This window comes from Eurosta solidaginis, chromosome 3 (genome assembly GCF_040869045.1).
Source record: "Eurosta solidaginis isolate ZX-2024a chromosome 3, ASM4086904v1, whole genome shotgun sequence".
NCBI classification, from domain to species: Eukaryota; Metazoa; Arthropoda; class Insecta; order Diptera; family Tephritidae; genus Eurosta; species Eurosta solidaginis.
The window spans coordinates 236780505-236794971 of record NC_090321.1 but is presented as its reverse complement, the minus strand read 5'-3'; the positions used below and the strand labels follow the sequence as shown (position 1 = coordinate 236794971).

Below are 14467 nucleotides of genomic sequence, written 5' to 3'. Positions count from 1 at the left end.
ACGTCTGGACAAACATCCAAACATCCAAACATCCAAACATCCAAACATCTTAACATCCAAACTTTCCCATTTATAATATATATTAGATTAGACTAGCCTTTACCCGCGGCCCCGTCCGCAAGGAGAAAATGAAATATGTGGGCTATTCACGTTAGCCTGCTTATAAAGTTATCTGTTTAAAATTTTTTTTCTGTCTAATGCATTTTATTTTTGTAATTGAGTAAAAAAAGAACTTTATGAGCTGATAACCTGATAGGATCCCAAAATTATAACGAAATTATCCAGAAAAAGCCACGAAATGACCCCGACGCTATCGCGGACGGATCCCGAAAACCATCCAGAAACGCCCCGGAAGTGTTTCCAAAAGTTCCCGAAGTAGTCCCAAAAAAACCCGAAATGACAACGACACGATTCTAGACTTATCCAGATAACCACACAGAAATGATGCCTGAAGGGTACCAAATTGATCCCGAAATAGTCCCGAAAAAGTTCCGAAATTACCCTGACGGGCTCCCGGACGGATCCCGAAAACCATCCAGAAATAATGCCGGAAGAGCCCCCGAATGATCCCGAAAAAGTCCTCAAATGACCCGATGAGATCCTGGACGGATGCCGAAAACCATCCAGAAATGATGCCGGAAGAGCCCCCAAATGATCCCGAAAAAGTCCCCAAATGACCCCGACGAGATCCCGCACGGATCCCGAAAACCATCCATAAATGATGCCGGAAGAGCCCCAAATGATCCCGAAAAAGTCCCCAAATGACCCCGACATACTCTAGAAAAGGTTCCGAAATGGCTCCGAGGGAATCAACGACGGATCGCGAAAACCATACAGAAATGATTCCGGAAGGATTCCAAAATGATCCCGAAATAGTCCGGAATTGACCCAGATGGGATCCCGCACAGATCCAGAAATGATCCCGGAAGGGTGCAAAAACTATCCCGGAAAAGTAACAAAAAATCCCAAAATGGCTCCTACGGCATCCCGGACGGATCCAGAAATGATCTCGGAAGGGTCCCCAAATGATCCCAAAATGGTCCCGAAAGAAATTATGCCGAAAGGGTCCCAAAATGATCCCGAAATAATACAGAAAAAGTCACGAAACGACCCCTAGAGGATCCCCAAATGATCCCGTATTAGCCCCGAAAAGGTCCCGAAATAACCCCGACGGGATCCCGGACAAATCCCGAAAACCATCCAGAAATGATGCCGGAAGGAATCCCAAATGATTCCGTAAAAGTCCCGCATTGATTCCGACGGGATCCCGAACGGATACCGAAAATCATCCAGAAGTGACGCCGGAAAGGTCCTCAAATGATCACCTAATAGTCCCGAAATGACCCTTAAGGGGTCATGGACGGATCCCATAAACCATCCAGAAATGATCCCGATATATTCCCGAAGAAGTCCCGAAATGACCCTGACGGGATCTCGAAGGCACCCCTAAATGACCCTGACGGGATCCCGGACAGATCCCGAAATCCATCCAGAAATGATCTTGGAAGGGACCCCAAATGATCCCGAAAAAGTCCCGCAATGATTCCGAGGGGATCCTGATCGGATACCGATAACCATCCAGAAGTGATGCCGAAAAGGTCCTCAAATGATCACCTAATAGTCCCAAAATGACCCTGACGGCATCCCGGACAGATCCCGAAATCCATCCAGAAATGATTTTGGGAGGGTCCCAAAATTATCCCGAAATAGTCTGGGAAAAGTCCAGAAATTACCCTGACGGATACCGGACGAATCCTGAAAACCAATCTTAAATGATGCCGAAAAAGTCCCGAAATGACCCTGATGGGACCCGGAAAGGATCCCGAAAACTAACCAGAAATAATGCCGGAAAGGTCCTCAAATGATCTCCCAATAGTTCCGAAAAGACCCTGACGGGATCCCGACAACTATCCAGAAATGATACCGAAAGGGCCCGCAAATGATCCCGTATTAGTCGAGAAAAAGTCCCGAAATGACCCCGACGGGATGCCGGACGAATCCCAAAAACCATCCAGAAATGATTTTGGAAGGGGCCCCAATGATCCCGAAAAAGTCCCGCAATTATTCCGACGGGAATCTGAACGGATACCGAAAACCATCCAGAAGTGATGCCGGAACGGTCCTCAAACGCTCACCTAATAGTCCCAAAATGTCCCTGAGGGCATCCCGGACAAATCCCGAAATCCATCCAGAAATGATCTTGGGAAGGTCCCAAAATGATCCCGAAATAGTCTCGGAAAAGTCCAGAAATTACCCTGACGGGTTCCCGGACGAATCCTGAAAGCCATCCTTAAATGATCCCGAAAAAGCCCCGAAATGACCCTGACGGGATCCCGAAAGGATTCCAAAAACTATCCAGAAATGATGCCGGAAAGGTCCTCAAATGATCCCCTAATAGTTCCGAAATGACCGTGACGGGATCCCGAACGGATCCCGACAACTATCCAGAAATTATGCCGAAAGGGTCCGCAAATGATCCCGTATTAGTCGAGAAAAAGTCCTGAAATGACCCCGACGGGATCCCGGACGGATGCCGAAAATTATCCAGAAATGATGCCGGAAAGGTCCACAAATGATCCCCTAATAGTCCCGAAATTACCCTGATGGGATCCCGGACGGATCCCGAAAACCATCCAGAAATGATGCCGGAAGAGCCCCCAAATGATCCCGAAAAAGTCCCCAAATGACCCCGACGATATCCCGGACGGATCCCGAAAACCATCCAGAAATGATGCCGGAAAAGCCCCCAAATGATCCCGAAAAAGTCCCCAAATGACCCCGACGAGATCCCGCACGGATCCCGAAAACCATCCATAAATGATGCCGGAAGAGCCCCAAATGATCCAGAAAAAGTCCCCAAATGACCCCGACATACTCTAGAAAAGGTTCCGAAATGGCTCCGAGGGAATCAACGACGGATCGCGAAAACCATACAGAAATGATTCCGGAAGGATCCCAAAATGATCCCGAAATAGTCCGGAAATGACCCAGATGGGATCCCACACAGATCCAGAAATGATCCCGGAAGGGTCCAAAAACTATCCCGGAAAAGTAACAAAAAATCCCGAAATGGCTCCTACGGCATCCCGGACGGATCCAGAAATGATCTCGGAAGGGTCCCCAAATGATCCCAAAATGGTCCTAAAATGACCCTGATGGATCCGGCAAACCATCAAGAAATTATGCCGGAAGGGTCCCCAAATGATACCGAAATAAAACAGAAAAAGTCACGAAACGACCCCTAGAGGATCCCCAAATGATCCCGTATTAGCCCCAAAAAAGTCCCAAAATGACCCTGAGGGGATCCCGAAAGGATTCCGAAAACAATACAGAAATGATGCCGGAAGGGTCCGCAAATGATCCCGTATTAGTCGAAAAAAAGTCCCGAAAGGACCACGACGGGATCCCGGACGAATCCCAAAAACCATCCAGAAATGATGCCGGTAGGTATCCCAAATGATCCCGAAATAGTCCCCAAATGACCTCGTCGGCATCCCGGACGGATCCCGAAAATTATCCAGAAATGATGCCGGAAAGGTTCCCAAATGATCCCCTAATAGTCCCGAAATTGCCCTAATGGGATCCCGGACGGATCCCGAAAACCATCCAGAAATGATGCCGATAGGGTTCCCAAATGATCCCGTATTAGTCGCGAAAAAGTCCCGAAATGACCCCGACGGGATCCCGGACGGATCCCGAAAACCATCCAGAAATGATGCCGAAAGGGTTCCCAAATGATCCCGTATTAGTCCCGAAATGACCCCGACGGGATCCCGGACGGATCCCGAAAACCATCCAGAAATGATGCCGGATGAGCCCCAAAATGATCCCGAAAAAGTCCCCAAATGACCCCGACGAGATCCCGGACGGATCCCGAAAACCATCCAGAAATGATGCCGGAAGAGCCCCCAAATGATCTCGAAAAAGTCCCCAAATGACCCCGACGATATCCCGGACGGATCCCGAAAACCATCCAGAAATGATGCCGGAAGAGCCCCCAAATGATCCCGAAAAAGTCCCCATATGACCCCGACGAGATCCCGCACGGATCCCGAAAACCATCCAGAAATGATGCCGGAAGGGTCCCCAAATGATCGCGAAATAGTCCCGAAATGATTCCGGAATAGTCCCGAAAATGTTCCAAAATAACCCCGACGGGATCCCGGACGGATCCCGTAAACTGTACAGAAATGATCCCGGAAGGGTCCCAAAATGATCCCGAAATAGTCCCGAAAAAGTCCCGAAATAACCCCGGCGTAATCCCGGACCGATCCCGAAAACCATCCAGAAATGATCCCGGAAGGGTCTCGATATGACCCTTACGGGATTACAAATAAGGTGAAGCTAATTATAAAACCATGTTAATAAGGCAGCAGGCGCATTGGGGCGAATAAAAAGTTAGATAGAAACATACAGGTAAAGCTAATAAAAGCGTGCTAATAAAAACAATTGATGGAGGGCGGATGGCGGGAGTAGAGGAGAGGACCACTGATCGTTCCTCCAAAATTGTCTAGATCTCGTTCTGTATGTACCAGATACCAAAAACTATTGATTTAGGAGAAAATTTAGATTGAGTTATAACAATTTATGGATTTTACACCAGAGCGGGAGATAAAGGGGGGCGGGCGGAGGGTGTCACTGCTTACTTTCTAAGCCCTCGACTTATTTGACCCCTTGAGTCTGTGATATTGGTGAAGGCCAGTATACGTAAAGTTATAATGTGTAAAAATTATGAAAAATAATTTCTCGAAAGGTCGTGGGACCCCCACCCCTCTTTCCATGTTCGAAAAAAATTTCGCTAGTAGACTACTGTCTGTGTCCCAAATTTCATCAAAATCCGTGTAGCCATTCAGGCGTGATTCAGTCGCAAAGACGAAAAAATATAATAATTAAATTATAACTGTTCCTAGGGGGCGGGGACCACGCCCCTTTTGAAAAATATATAGCTAGTAGATCCTTCCAGACTATTGGCTATATGTGTGCAAAATTTCATCCAAATCGGTCCAGCCGTTCTTGCGTTATTGAGTCACAAAGACAAACGTCTGGACAAACATCCAAACATCCAAACATCCAAACATCCAAACATCCAAACATCCAAACATCTAAACATCCAAACATCCAAACATCTTAACATCCAAACTTTCCCATTTATAATATATATTAGACTAGCAGACCCGTCAGACGTTGTTCTGCCCTAAATTTGGTCTATCTGCATACATTTTAATAAGCTTTTTTCTCTAACTCTGCCCTTCCCTCTTCACTTCTTGTTAATCATTTTATTCACTCCTCCCTCCGTCTTTTTCGCTTTATCTATCTCTATTTTCGTCTCACTATATGTCTTTCTCAGTCTCCTTATCCTTCCCCCTTTTTTCTTCTCATAAGTTTTTCCCATTCTTCTCCATCCCTTAGTGCCAGTCCCAGAGGATGGTATGTAATTTTTTCCAGTCCCACTCCGAGTCTCAGTCCCTATCCTAGTCCTACTCTCATTCCCAGCCCGTCTCTGGTCTACTTCCCCGAAAAAAGGATCGTAAACAGGTATGTGGGTATTATCAATTCATGCTTTTTTTCAGCTTCGCATGCATATTTATCAGTTTTGCCAGGTTGATGCGACTAAATCGAATATCACAATGAAAATTACTTTAAAGCTCTGAGCAACAGCTTTCATTTGATATCCATATTGCACACACATTCTAGGGGTATCCGGGTCCACGTTTTGGCCTATATCTCGATTCCCTAGTCACCCAGCGGTATATGTTACTCTGCACTAAAGCACACATCAACAGCTTCAATTTGATACCCATAATGTAAAAACACATCCTAGTGTTACCCTGATCCACATTTTGGCCTATATCTCAAGACCCTAGTCACAAATAGATATGAAAATTACCCTGTACTAAAGCACTCATCAACAGCTTTCATTTGTTATCCATATTCTATAAACACATTCTAGGGGTACCCGGGTTCACATTTTGGCCTATATCTCGGACCCTAGTCACCGACGGGTACGAAAAATACCCCGTATCAAAGTACTCATAAACAGCTTCCATTTGATGCCCACATTGTACAAACATATTCTAGAGTCAGCCCTGGTCCACCTTTATGGCGATATCCCTAAATGGCGTCCACCTATAGAACTATGGCCCACTCCCTCTTAAAATACAATTTAATACCTTCCATTTGATACGCATATCATACAAACACATTCCAGGGTTACCCTAGGTTCATTTTCCTACATGGTGATTTTCCCTTATTTTGTCTCCATAGCTCTCAGCTGAGTATGTTATATTCGGTTACACCCGAATTTAGCCTTCCTTACTTGTTTTATAGTAATCGTGTCAAAACGAAGCACCTGCTCAAAGAAAAAGTCAGCGCATTTGCGCCTTGACAACCACGCTTTTGTTGGCATCCATAATTTAGACATAGCAAAAGACTTCGCTTATTTGGGCACTAACACTAATAACAACATTATCTCTGAAATCCAGCGAAGAATCAATCTTGCCAATAAATGCTACTTTGGACTAGGTAGGCAATTGAAAAGTGAAGTCCTCTCTCGGCCTACGAAAATCATACTCTACAAGTCACTTATCTCACCCGTCCTTCTATATGGTGCAGAAGCATGGACCATGACAACATCAGCAGAAGCGGCTCTGGGAGAATTCGAGGCAAAAGTTCTTCGAAAGATGTGCGGACCTCTACGCGATAGTGGGGGCGAGTACCGAAGAAGATTTAATAATGAGCTGTTAGAAGTGGCTCTACTGGAATGGAAATGATACTCCGAGAATTAGTTTTAGAGATTATTTAAGAAAAAATTTCGATGTTTATTTGGATATGCTATTCCAAAAATGTAATTAGTGACCCACGTAACAACAATTTGCCTAATTCCATGGCCTAAGTAACCTTTATATGAGACCATAAGTTTGTACAATATCAATGCAATATGAAAAAGATATTTCCAACTCAATATTTAATTAATTCTGCAACATTATACAATTAAGTAGTAGGCGATTTTCTGGCAAGATGTACTGGATAAGATATTGTGCTTCATGCATAAAAAGCGATTCTGTTTGTGTAAAAATAAAAATAAATAAAAACAAGTAAAAAAATGATACAAACATTTTAAGGACTACCTTTATGCAAATGGACCAAGGCAATTTTTCCTTTACTACAGACATAGTCTTGTTGAATTTTGACTAAAAAACTTTAACAATAGATCTTGAATTTTGGGATTTAAAACTATAAAGGTGGAGCGCAATTTTCAATTTAAGGCAAACGATGTACTTGGGATTAATTGATTACTACTAATTGATTATTTAAAATTTGAACAAGCGCTCTACCTTTATAATTTTAAATCCCAAAATTCTTTTACAAAAGTTATTGTTAAAATTTTTTAGTCAAAATTCACCAAGACTATGTCTGTATTAAAGGAAAAATTGCCTTCTATTTTTTGGACTGCGCGACAAGTTTCAACTCTCTAGGTCACCAGGAAGTTAGTTAAAAATGGATTGAAAAATTCCCAAATCAAAATTTGTTTTCTTAATATCTCGATCCATGTGCCACCTAGCGCAATTTTTTTGATCAAATATTGCATTGTCACCGGGTTTTACCCACGGCCCAAGTTTCAAGTCTGTAGCTCACCGGCAAGTTACTCAAAAATCGATCGCAAGATTCCCCTCGTGTTTCAGGGATTTTCGTTTATCTCGATTCGTCTGCACCTGGCGGCATTTTGTTTTCCACGACTTGTAGTGCCATCGAATCGCAAACTATGGGCTAAGTTTCAAGTCTCTGGATCACCGAGAAGTTAGTTAAAAGTCGATCAAAAAATTTCCATTTTAAAATTAATTTTCTGTATATCTCGATCCGTGCGCCACCTAGCAGATTTTTTTTCACTTGCATTGTAGTGTCTCCCAGATCTGAACAATGTTCTAAGTATCAAGTGTCTAGCTCAACGGGAAGTTACGAAAAAGACTTTTCCGTGGGTCAAAAGTTCGTATGGAAATGAGGGGACAAACATGAAAGGGACTTAATATAAAGGTAATAATAGAAAGCAGCATATTACTTAGAAACTCGAATCCGAGCAAATGTTAAACGCTAAGGCTAAGTGTCTCTTCCAATTATCGGTGTGTACTGTGTTATAAAATAACCCAGTACTCTTGCCGAATACTAAAAGTTTTCTAGGTCCTATGGCACTTGCTGCTTCTAGATCTGACCGGTACATCACTACAAATAGCTGCAGTATTATTCTAGAAAGCGCAGGGTACGAGCAAAAAACGTTTTCGATCGCTTCTTCCTCTAACCAACACTTCCTACATCTACTTTTACTGGTCAAACCTAATTTAAAATGTGACGCCAGAAGGCGATGTTATATCAGAATATCGGTCATGAGTCTACAGTCCTCTTATTTTAATGATGGGAGTAACTTTGTTAGTCCAAAGTTGTAAGACCTACACCCTACACGCGGTTTTCGACACTTTGCAGGCCCGCTCAAACTAATTGGAACGTCTGCGGAGCAAGCTCCGAGGGATGAGCCCTTCTTAGGTTATTCATCCGCTTTTTCATACCCATCTATTCTCATATACTCTGGGAACCAATATAGATGTATGTTTGAGATTATTGCCTTAATTGCTGCTTAGCTGTCAATTCCAATATACATCATTTATCCACCCTGTCAGAAAATCAACAAAACAAGATAAGTCAATGTAAAACTTGACATGGCTGCAGTTTAAATTTTTTTTCGTTCAGTGTTTCTACTGCTTTGTTTACGGCTAATACTTCCATATGAAAAACGATACAGTGATCTGGCAACTTGTAGGATCTGTTTATTTCCTGATCAGCGCAGTATACCGCAGACCCCACTCCTTCCACTAATTTGGAACCATCGGTGTACACGTGTTACGCCTCGTTCGCAATTTGGCCACACTTTCCCCAACCAACCCAATCTGTTGTGACTCTGAGCCTCGTTGCAGTTGTTAACGCTATGTTCCTTGCCACCAGGTCTACAGGTGGAATTTGCAGAATGGCAAACAATGGTTGTTTTAAGGCCTCGCGTAATGCTATGCATTAATAGCCTGCATAAGGCCTTTATTTTTTTGAGGTAGGTTCTAGTTTGTGTGGTTTTACACCAAACAAGGATTCCATAGTATACAACCTAGCTTGTTTTAATGCAACTAACCAATACACATAAAAATAAATGAAAAATCGAAATGTCTACACATATCGAATACCTAAAAATATTACAAGAAAATACCATTTTGCAAATTTTCTCTTTATTAGGTCCTTTTGCACCTGAAGGACTTAAAGTTGTTCGTGAATACGTGGACGATAACACCTATTCATTAAATATTACTTGGCAAAAACCAAAATATCCCGTCAACAACTATACAGTAATGGTAGTGGATCACATAGAAGGTGGAAGGGATTATATCTACAATATTGAAGCTGTGAGTATATAAATTTGATAATGTAAATTAGTTTTTTATTCTAATTTCTTTTTGGCGCTTTATGATGGTATATAAATAAATAAATATTTGGCGCGATAAACTCCTCCTTTTAATTTTTCCTATAAATTTGCTGGACGGGACCTTCATGGTTTACGCCAACTCCGAACGACATCTGAAAGGCAGATGAATTTGCACTGAGAAACTTTTCCAGAAGTACACTTGGAGTGTTTGTAAAAACAATGTCGGGGGGGGGGGGGGGGGGGGGCGACTCCGCTTAGAACCACTTTTTTCGAATTGAAAAAAATATTTCGATGTTGCTTTAACAAGGAGCTGAGCACATGATCTTCGGTGTGATGGTAAATCTGCACACAATAATAGTCAATCTGTTTTACACTTTGGACTATTGATCTATCAATGCTTAATCTGCAAAGGAATCGCGCTTATGGTCTAAATCAAACTCAACTTTACCCAGCACACGTGGCCACATAATAGTAATAGCAAAATATTCAATGAAAACTCAGCAGTTTTAAAAAGCATCATAACCGTTGTGCCCTTGCCCCAATCATTCACCTCTATTGTTGCCCCTCTAAGGGTCCCTTGGAATCGCAGATACGGTGGCACTGAACCTCGTTGCTAAGCAATAAAAGCCTGCATACCTCCCTCTAATTTTTTGAGACAGATTCTTTTTGATGTGGCTTTCTACCAAACAAGGACTGCATTGCATACGACAGGCTTTTCAATCGCTGTAAATACCCAATGAATGAGAGAGAGGGCGATAGACCCCACGCACAATCCAGCAGCATTCTTTTACATACATAAAGTGCAGTCGAACCCTTCTTCATTCTCTCCTCCACGTTGAGCTTCCACGAAAATTATACTCTAGAGTGATTCCTAGATATTTTACGCAAGGTTTCTCCTGCTTTCGCCCTGTGACAATTGCAATGTCATCTGCGCATGCCGTAAGTTTGACGGGCCTCCCATCGAACTGCCCAAGCAGTTGGTTGATGACCAGCGTCCACAGTAGAAGTGATAGCACCCCACCCGCCGCGTGCCCCTGTTCACTGATTTCGTGGCCTTGTGCGAACCCCATTGTGAAGTAGTCTTCCTACATCCTAACGTGCAGCCGATCTGTCTGATTATGACGGGATGAACTTCAATGTAGTTAATACCCTCCATGATATCGTGTGATAGACATTTTTGGAAGTCTACTAAGTCTCCTAAGGTTTATATTGCAGGGTTTCTCCAAGATTATATCCCACCTATAGTGCCGTGTCCAGCGACTTGCCTTTGATGTGAGAATTTTGTGTTGTGGAGAACAGTTTTTCATCCACGTCCGACTTTATGTACACATCTACCAATCTCTCAAAATTTTTGAACAGAAATGATGTTAGGCCAAAAGGCCTGTAGTTAAACTTAGGAAAAGTCTTAACCGACCATTAAATTTTGGAATAAGTTACCAAGCCCGGCACTACCCGTCCCATGATCGAGGGGCAACTACTGTCTGATGGATTTAGGGACTATTCACTCCTACATTACCATTCCCCGTTATCCTTATGTATTAGTTTTTTTGCCTATGTTTCCCCTTGCTGGGGCTTTCCTCAACCGCGCCGTTTCGGTCCGATGTCAGCACAGATATTTTTCCATGATACTATCTTCGTTCTCTAAGTTTCTCGCTTGTAGATCCTCTAAGAAGACTCAGCTCATTGCTCCACCTTCTTAGAAGGCAAGCTGTGTTATATGTAGTCATAAGCGTGTTTGTTAGGAAATCATTGGACTTCTCCAGTTCCTTCATACTGGCAACCTCTTTAGGTTGTCCCACTTTTGTTTCCACATTTTGCTGCAATTTCGGTCAGTTCGTTAACTTAGGCTTTCTAATACCGCCCAGCCTTTTTCTTCACCATTTCGGAATTATCTCCATATTATTTCGAGACTGTTTTCGAGATTATTTCGGAACACTTCGGACCGATTTAAGATTACTTTCGGAGCCATTTCAAGGCTGTTTTGAAAATCACATCGGAATAGTTGCTTTGAATTATTCTTAAACACCGGATCATCTCGATATTGTCTGCAGAACTATTTCGAGACGATTTAGGGATAATTTCGTAAAATACAATTCACACACTTTAAGAAAATAATTTTTTTTTAGTTCTTTTTTGCACTACTTCAAAGTGATTTCTGTACTTTTCTTCATTGCTTGGGTTATAACTTCTAGATGTTTTCGGGGCTGTTTCAAGACTGTCTGGGTTTGTCTCTGAACGATTTTAAGGATCATAGCGTGACTAGGTCAGAATACCTTTGTGTTTTTTCTTTCGTGCATACAGGGCCGCGGGTATAGGCTAATACGTTATATATTTCACTCTGGTATTATCGTTTGACGGGGTAAGACTAAAAGATATCGTTTGTTAAAGTTTAGTTCCTATGGAAACCTAAAGTTCCTTCTTCATACATAACTAATTCCTTTTTTTTTTTTTGCCTTCAGGATACTAATAAATTTTTCATACCCGAAATAAAGTTCAATGGTACTCTCTTCGATGTGCATTTGATTGCTTACACGCCTGGTGGAAATTCGAGCGCCGTCTTACAAGAGGTCAATAGCCAACCCGTTATGTTGGCAGGTAAGCTTAATTGTGTAAAACCGATTAATTAGTGCCAACACATACATACATACGTATATACTAGCGTATATTTATAAGTTAAAATATGCAATATAGAAATAACCTTTTCTAAGATTACTGCTGTTATGACAACATAATTAGATATTTTTTATCAGCATAAACAGCATTGTTTTTTTAACAATAACTCTCTTAAAAAATAAACTAAATAGGTTATAGGCCACGCCCACTTTTTATATCCAGCCGTCCGCATATCCTTCCGTCACATCGTTGATACGATAAGTTTAAGCAAACATTGATATATCTTCACCCAATTTGGTTAACGAACTTATCTGAACTCAACGAATAATAGTATTTAAAATGGTCGAAATCATATTATACCCACGCCCTTTTTCCACACACCATGTTTCGAAAAATGGAATGAAATATTTTAACAAATACTGGTAAAGTGGTGAAACTTGTTGACAAAATTACTCAGCAGAGGCTCACCTAACTTAAAATTACTCTACAAAGGTTCACCTAGGCCATTTTAATAAATGATGTGGGAGTTTCAGATCTTCTTATTTTCCTTAAATGTCCAGATGATGTAGGTATATTAAATTAGCTTAAGTATCTCGTATCCCCTTATGTCTTTACAATTTTGATTATTAAATTGTTTTTATTTTATGACATTTAAATTTTTTTTTAGTTTATTTATTTTTTTTTTTTTTAATGTCTTTTATTTTATTTTATTTTATTTTGCTTTATTTAATTTAATTTAATTTAATTTAATTTTATTTTATTTTATTTTTTTTATTTTATTTTATTATATTTTAATTTATTTTTATTTATTTTATTTGATTTATTGTATTTTATTTTATTTTTTTTTTTTGTATATTATTTTATTGTATTTTATTTTAATGTATTTTATTTTAATTTCTTTTGTTTTCTATATTTTTTTTATATTATTTTAATTTATTTAATTTTTTTATTTTAGTCAAGTTAATTTTATTTTATTTTATTTCATTTTATTTTGTTTTATTCCATCTCTTTTTAATATATTTGTATGAATTAAGCGGGGATTGCCCTTAGCGCTTTTAATGTATGAAAACATTTATTTGAAGCAGTTTTTAATTTATAATTTATTGAATAATTTGGAAAGAATTTAAACAACGTGACATCAGGACGGACCTGTTTCGATTATACCTTGCAAATCTCTTCAAAGCCTTTTCTCCCGGGAGTGGGATTTTAACCCGCACTCCTACGATGGTTATTATATCTTATTTTATTTTATTTTAATTTATTTTATTTTATTTTGTTTTGTTTAAATTATTCTTATTTCATTTTATTTTATTTCACTTTATTTTATCTTATCTTATTTCGTTTTATTTTATTTTATTTTGTTGTATATTATTTTATTTTTTTCTTGTTTTGTTTAATTTTATTTTATTTTATTTGATTTTGTTGTATATTATTTTATTGTATTTTATTTTACCTTATTTTATTTTATTTTACCTTATTTTATTTTATTTCATTTTCTATTATTTAAGTATAGAATTGTTAGCAGTATACAAAAATTGTCAGCATCAACTAAAAACCCAGAAATGTATACAAACAAATAAATGCAAGCAACTCCAACTTGATTATCTCATCTGTTTCTGTAAAAATTTTGAATATCAGCCCAGAAAGTTACACATTTGTTGTTATTTGTTGATTCCCACACTATACTTCCAGCAGAGCAACTGTGTACTCACTATTGTTTCGTTTGTTCGCGAGATCAAGTCTGAGTTTGTTTCTTTGAGGCCTCCTGGCTTTCTCAACGCAACCACATAATATTTAGCAAACCAAACACCCTTTTATTATAAGCTTTTATTTAGTTTCACTTGGTTGTTGTTTGTAATCAAATCTTGCAAGTTAAATTTGATACCCTTCCCGGTGTCCGATTGAGCCGAAATTTTGCACGCGTGTATAACTCCGATGACAATGCAATATTACTTTGCGAGAATTCGATAAATTAGTCGATAACAGAGTTACCGGTAAAGATTTGTGCTCATCTTGGCATAAAAGCCTAAATTCTCAAGAACGCAGGTAACTTCGCTTTGTTTATGTATGCAACTTACGTAGAAGTTAGGCTGTTATCGTTAATGTTGCATACTTTTCTGCGCACTTGATTTTGTTTTACAGATTTTTGACGATGGAATTTTAACTAAGCGAAAGTTGGAATTTTATTTTACAACAGAGCAGAGATCTGCAATAAGTAGTTGTAAACTGAACGCGACATAGGCAAAGTCACAATAAAATATGATTTTAAGTTATTAGTTAACACTCGAATCGAAGAACTTCGAAGAAGCCTTGTAATGTTGATGCATTGAAAGAAATGAATAGGATGAGAAACATTACAAATAACTAAGTAAAGATTACATAACTAATTTAAACAAT

At 39.9% G+C, this 14467-nt stretch overlaps 1 protein-coding gene across 16 annotated transcripts in view; it reads left to right on the top strand.

The window, feature by feature from the left end:
* Positions 1-14467, top strand: part of tor (tyrosine protein kinase receptor torso) — a 435792-nt gene that overhangs the window by 346168 nt on the left and 75157 nt on the right. For all 16 annotated transcript variants that reach the window (XM_067775615.1, XM_067775614.1, XM_067775610.1 and 13 more), the window contains 2 exons: positions 9271-9437; positions 11917-12052. In XM_067775615.1, the coding sequence (XP_067631716.1) occupies positions 9271-9437; positions 11917-12052 (303 nt within the window). The remainder of the gene's footprint in view (positions 1-9270; positions 9438-11916; positions 12053-14467) is intronic.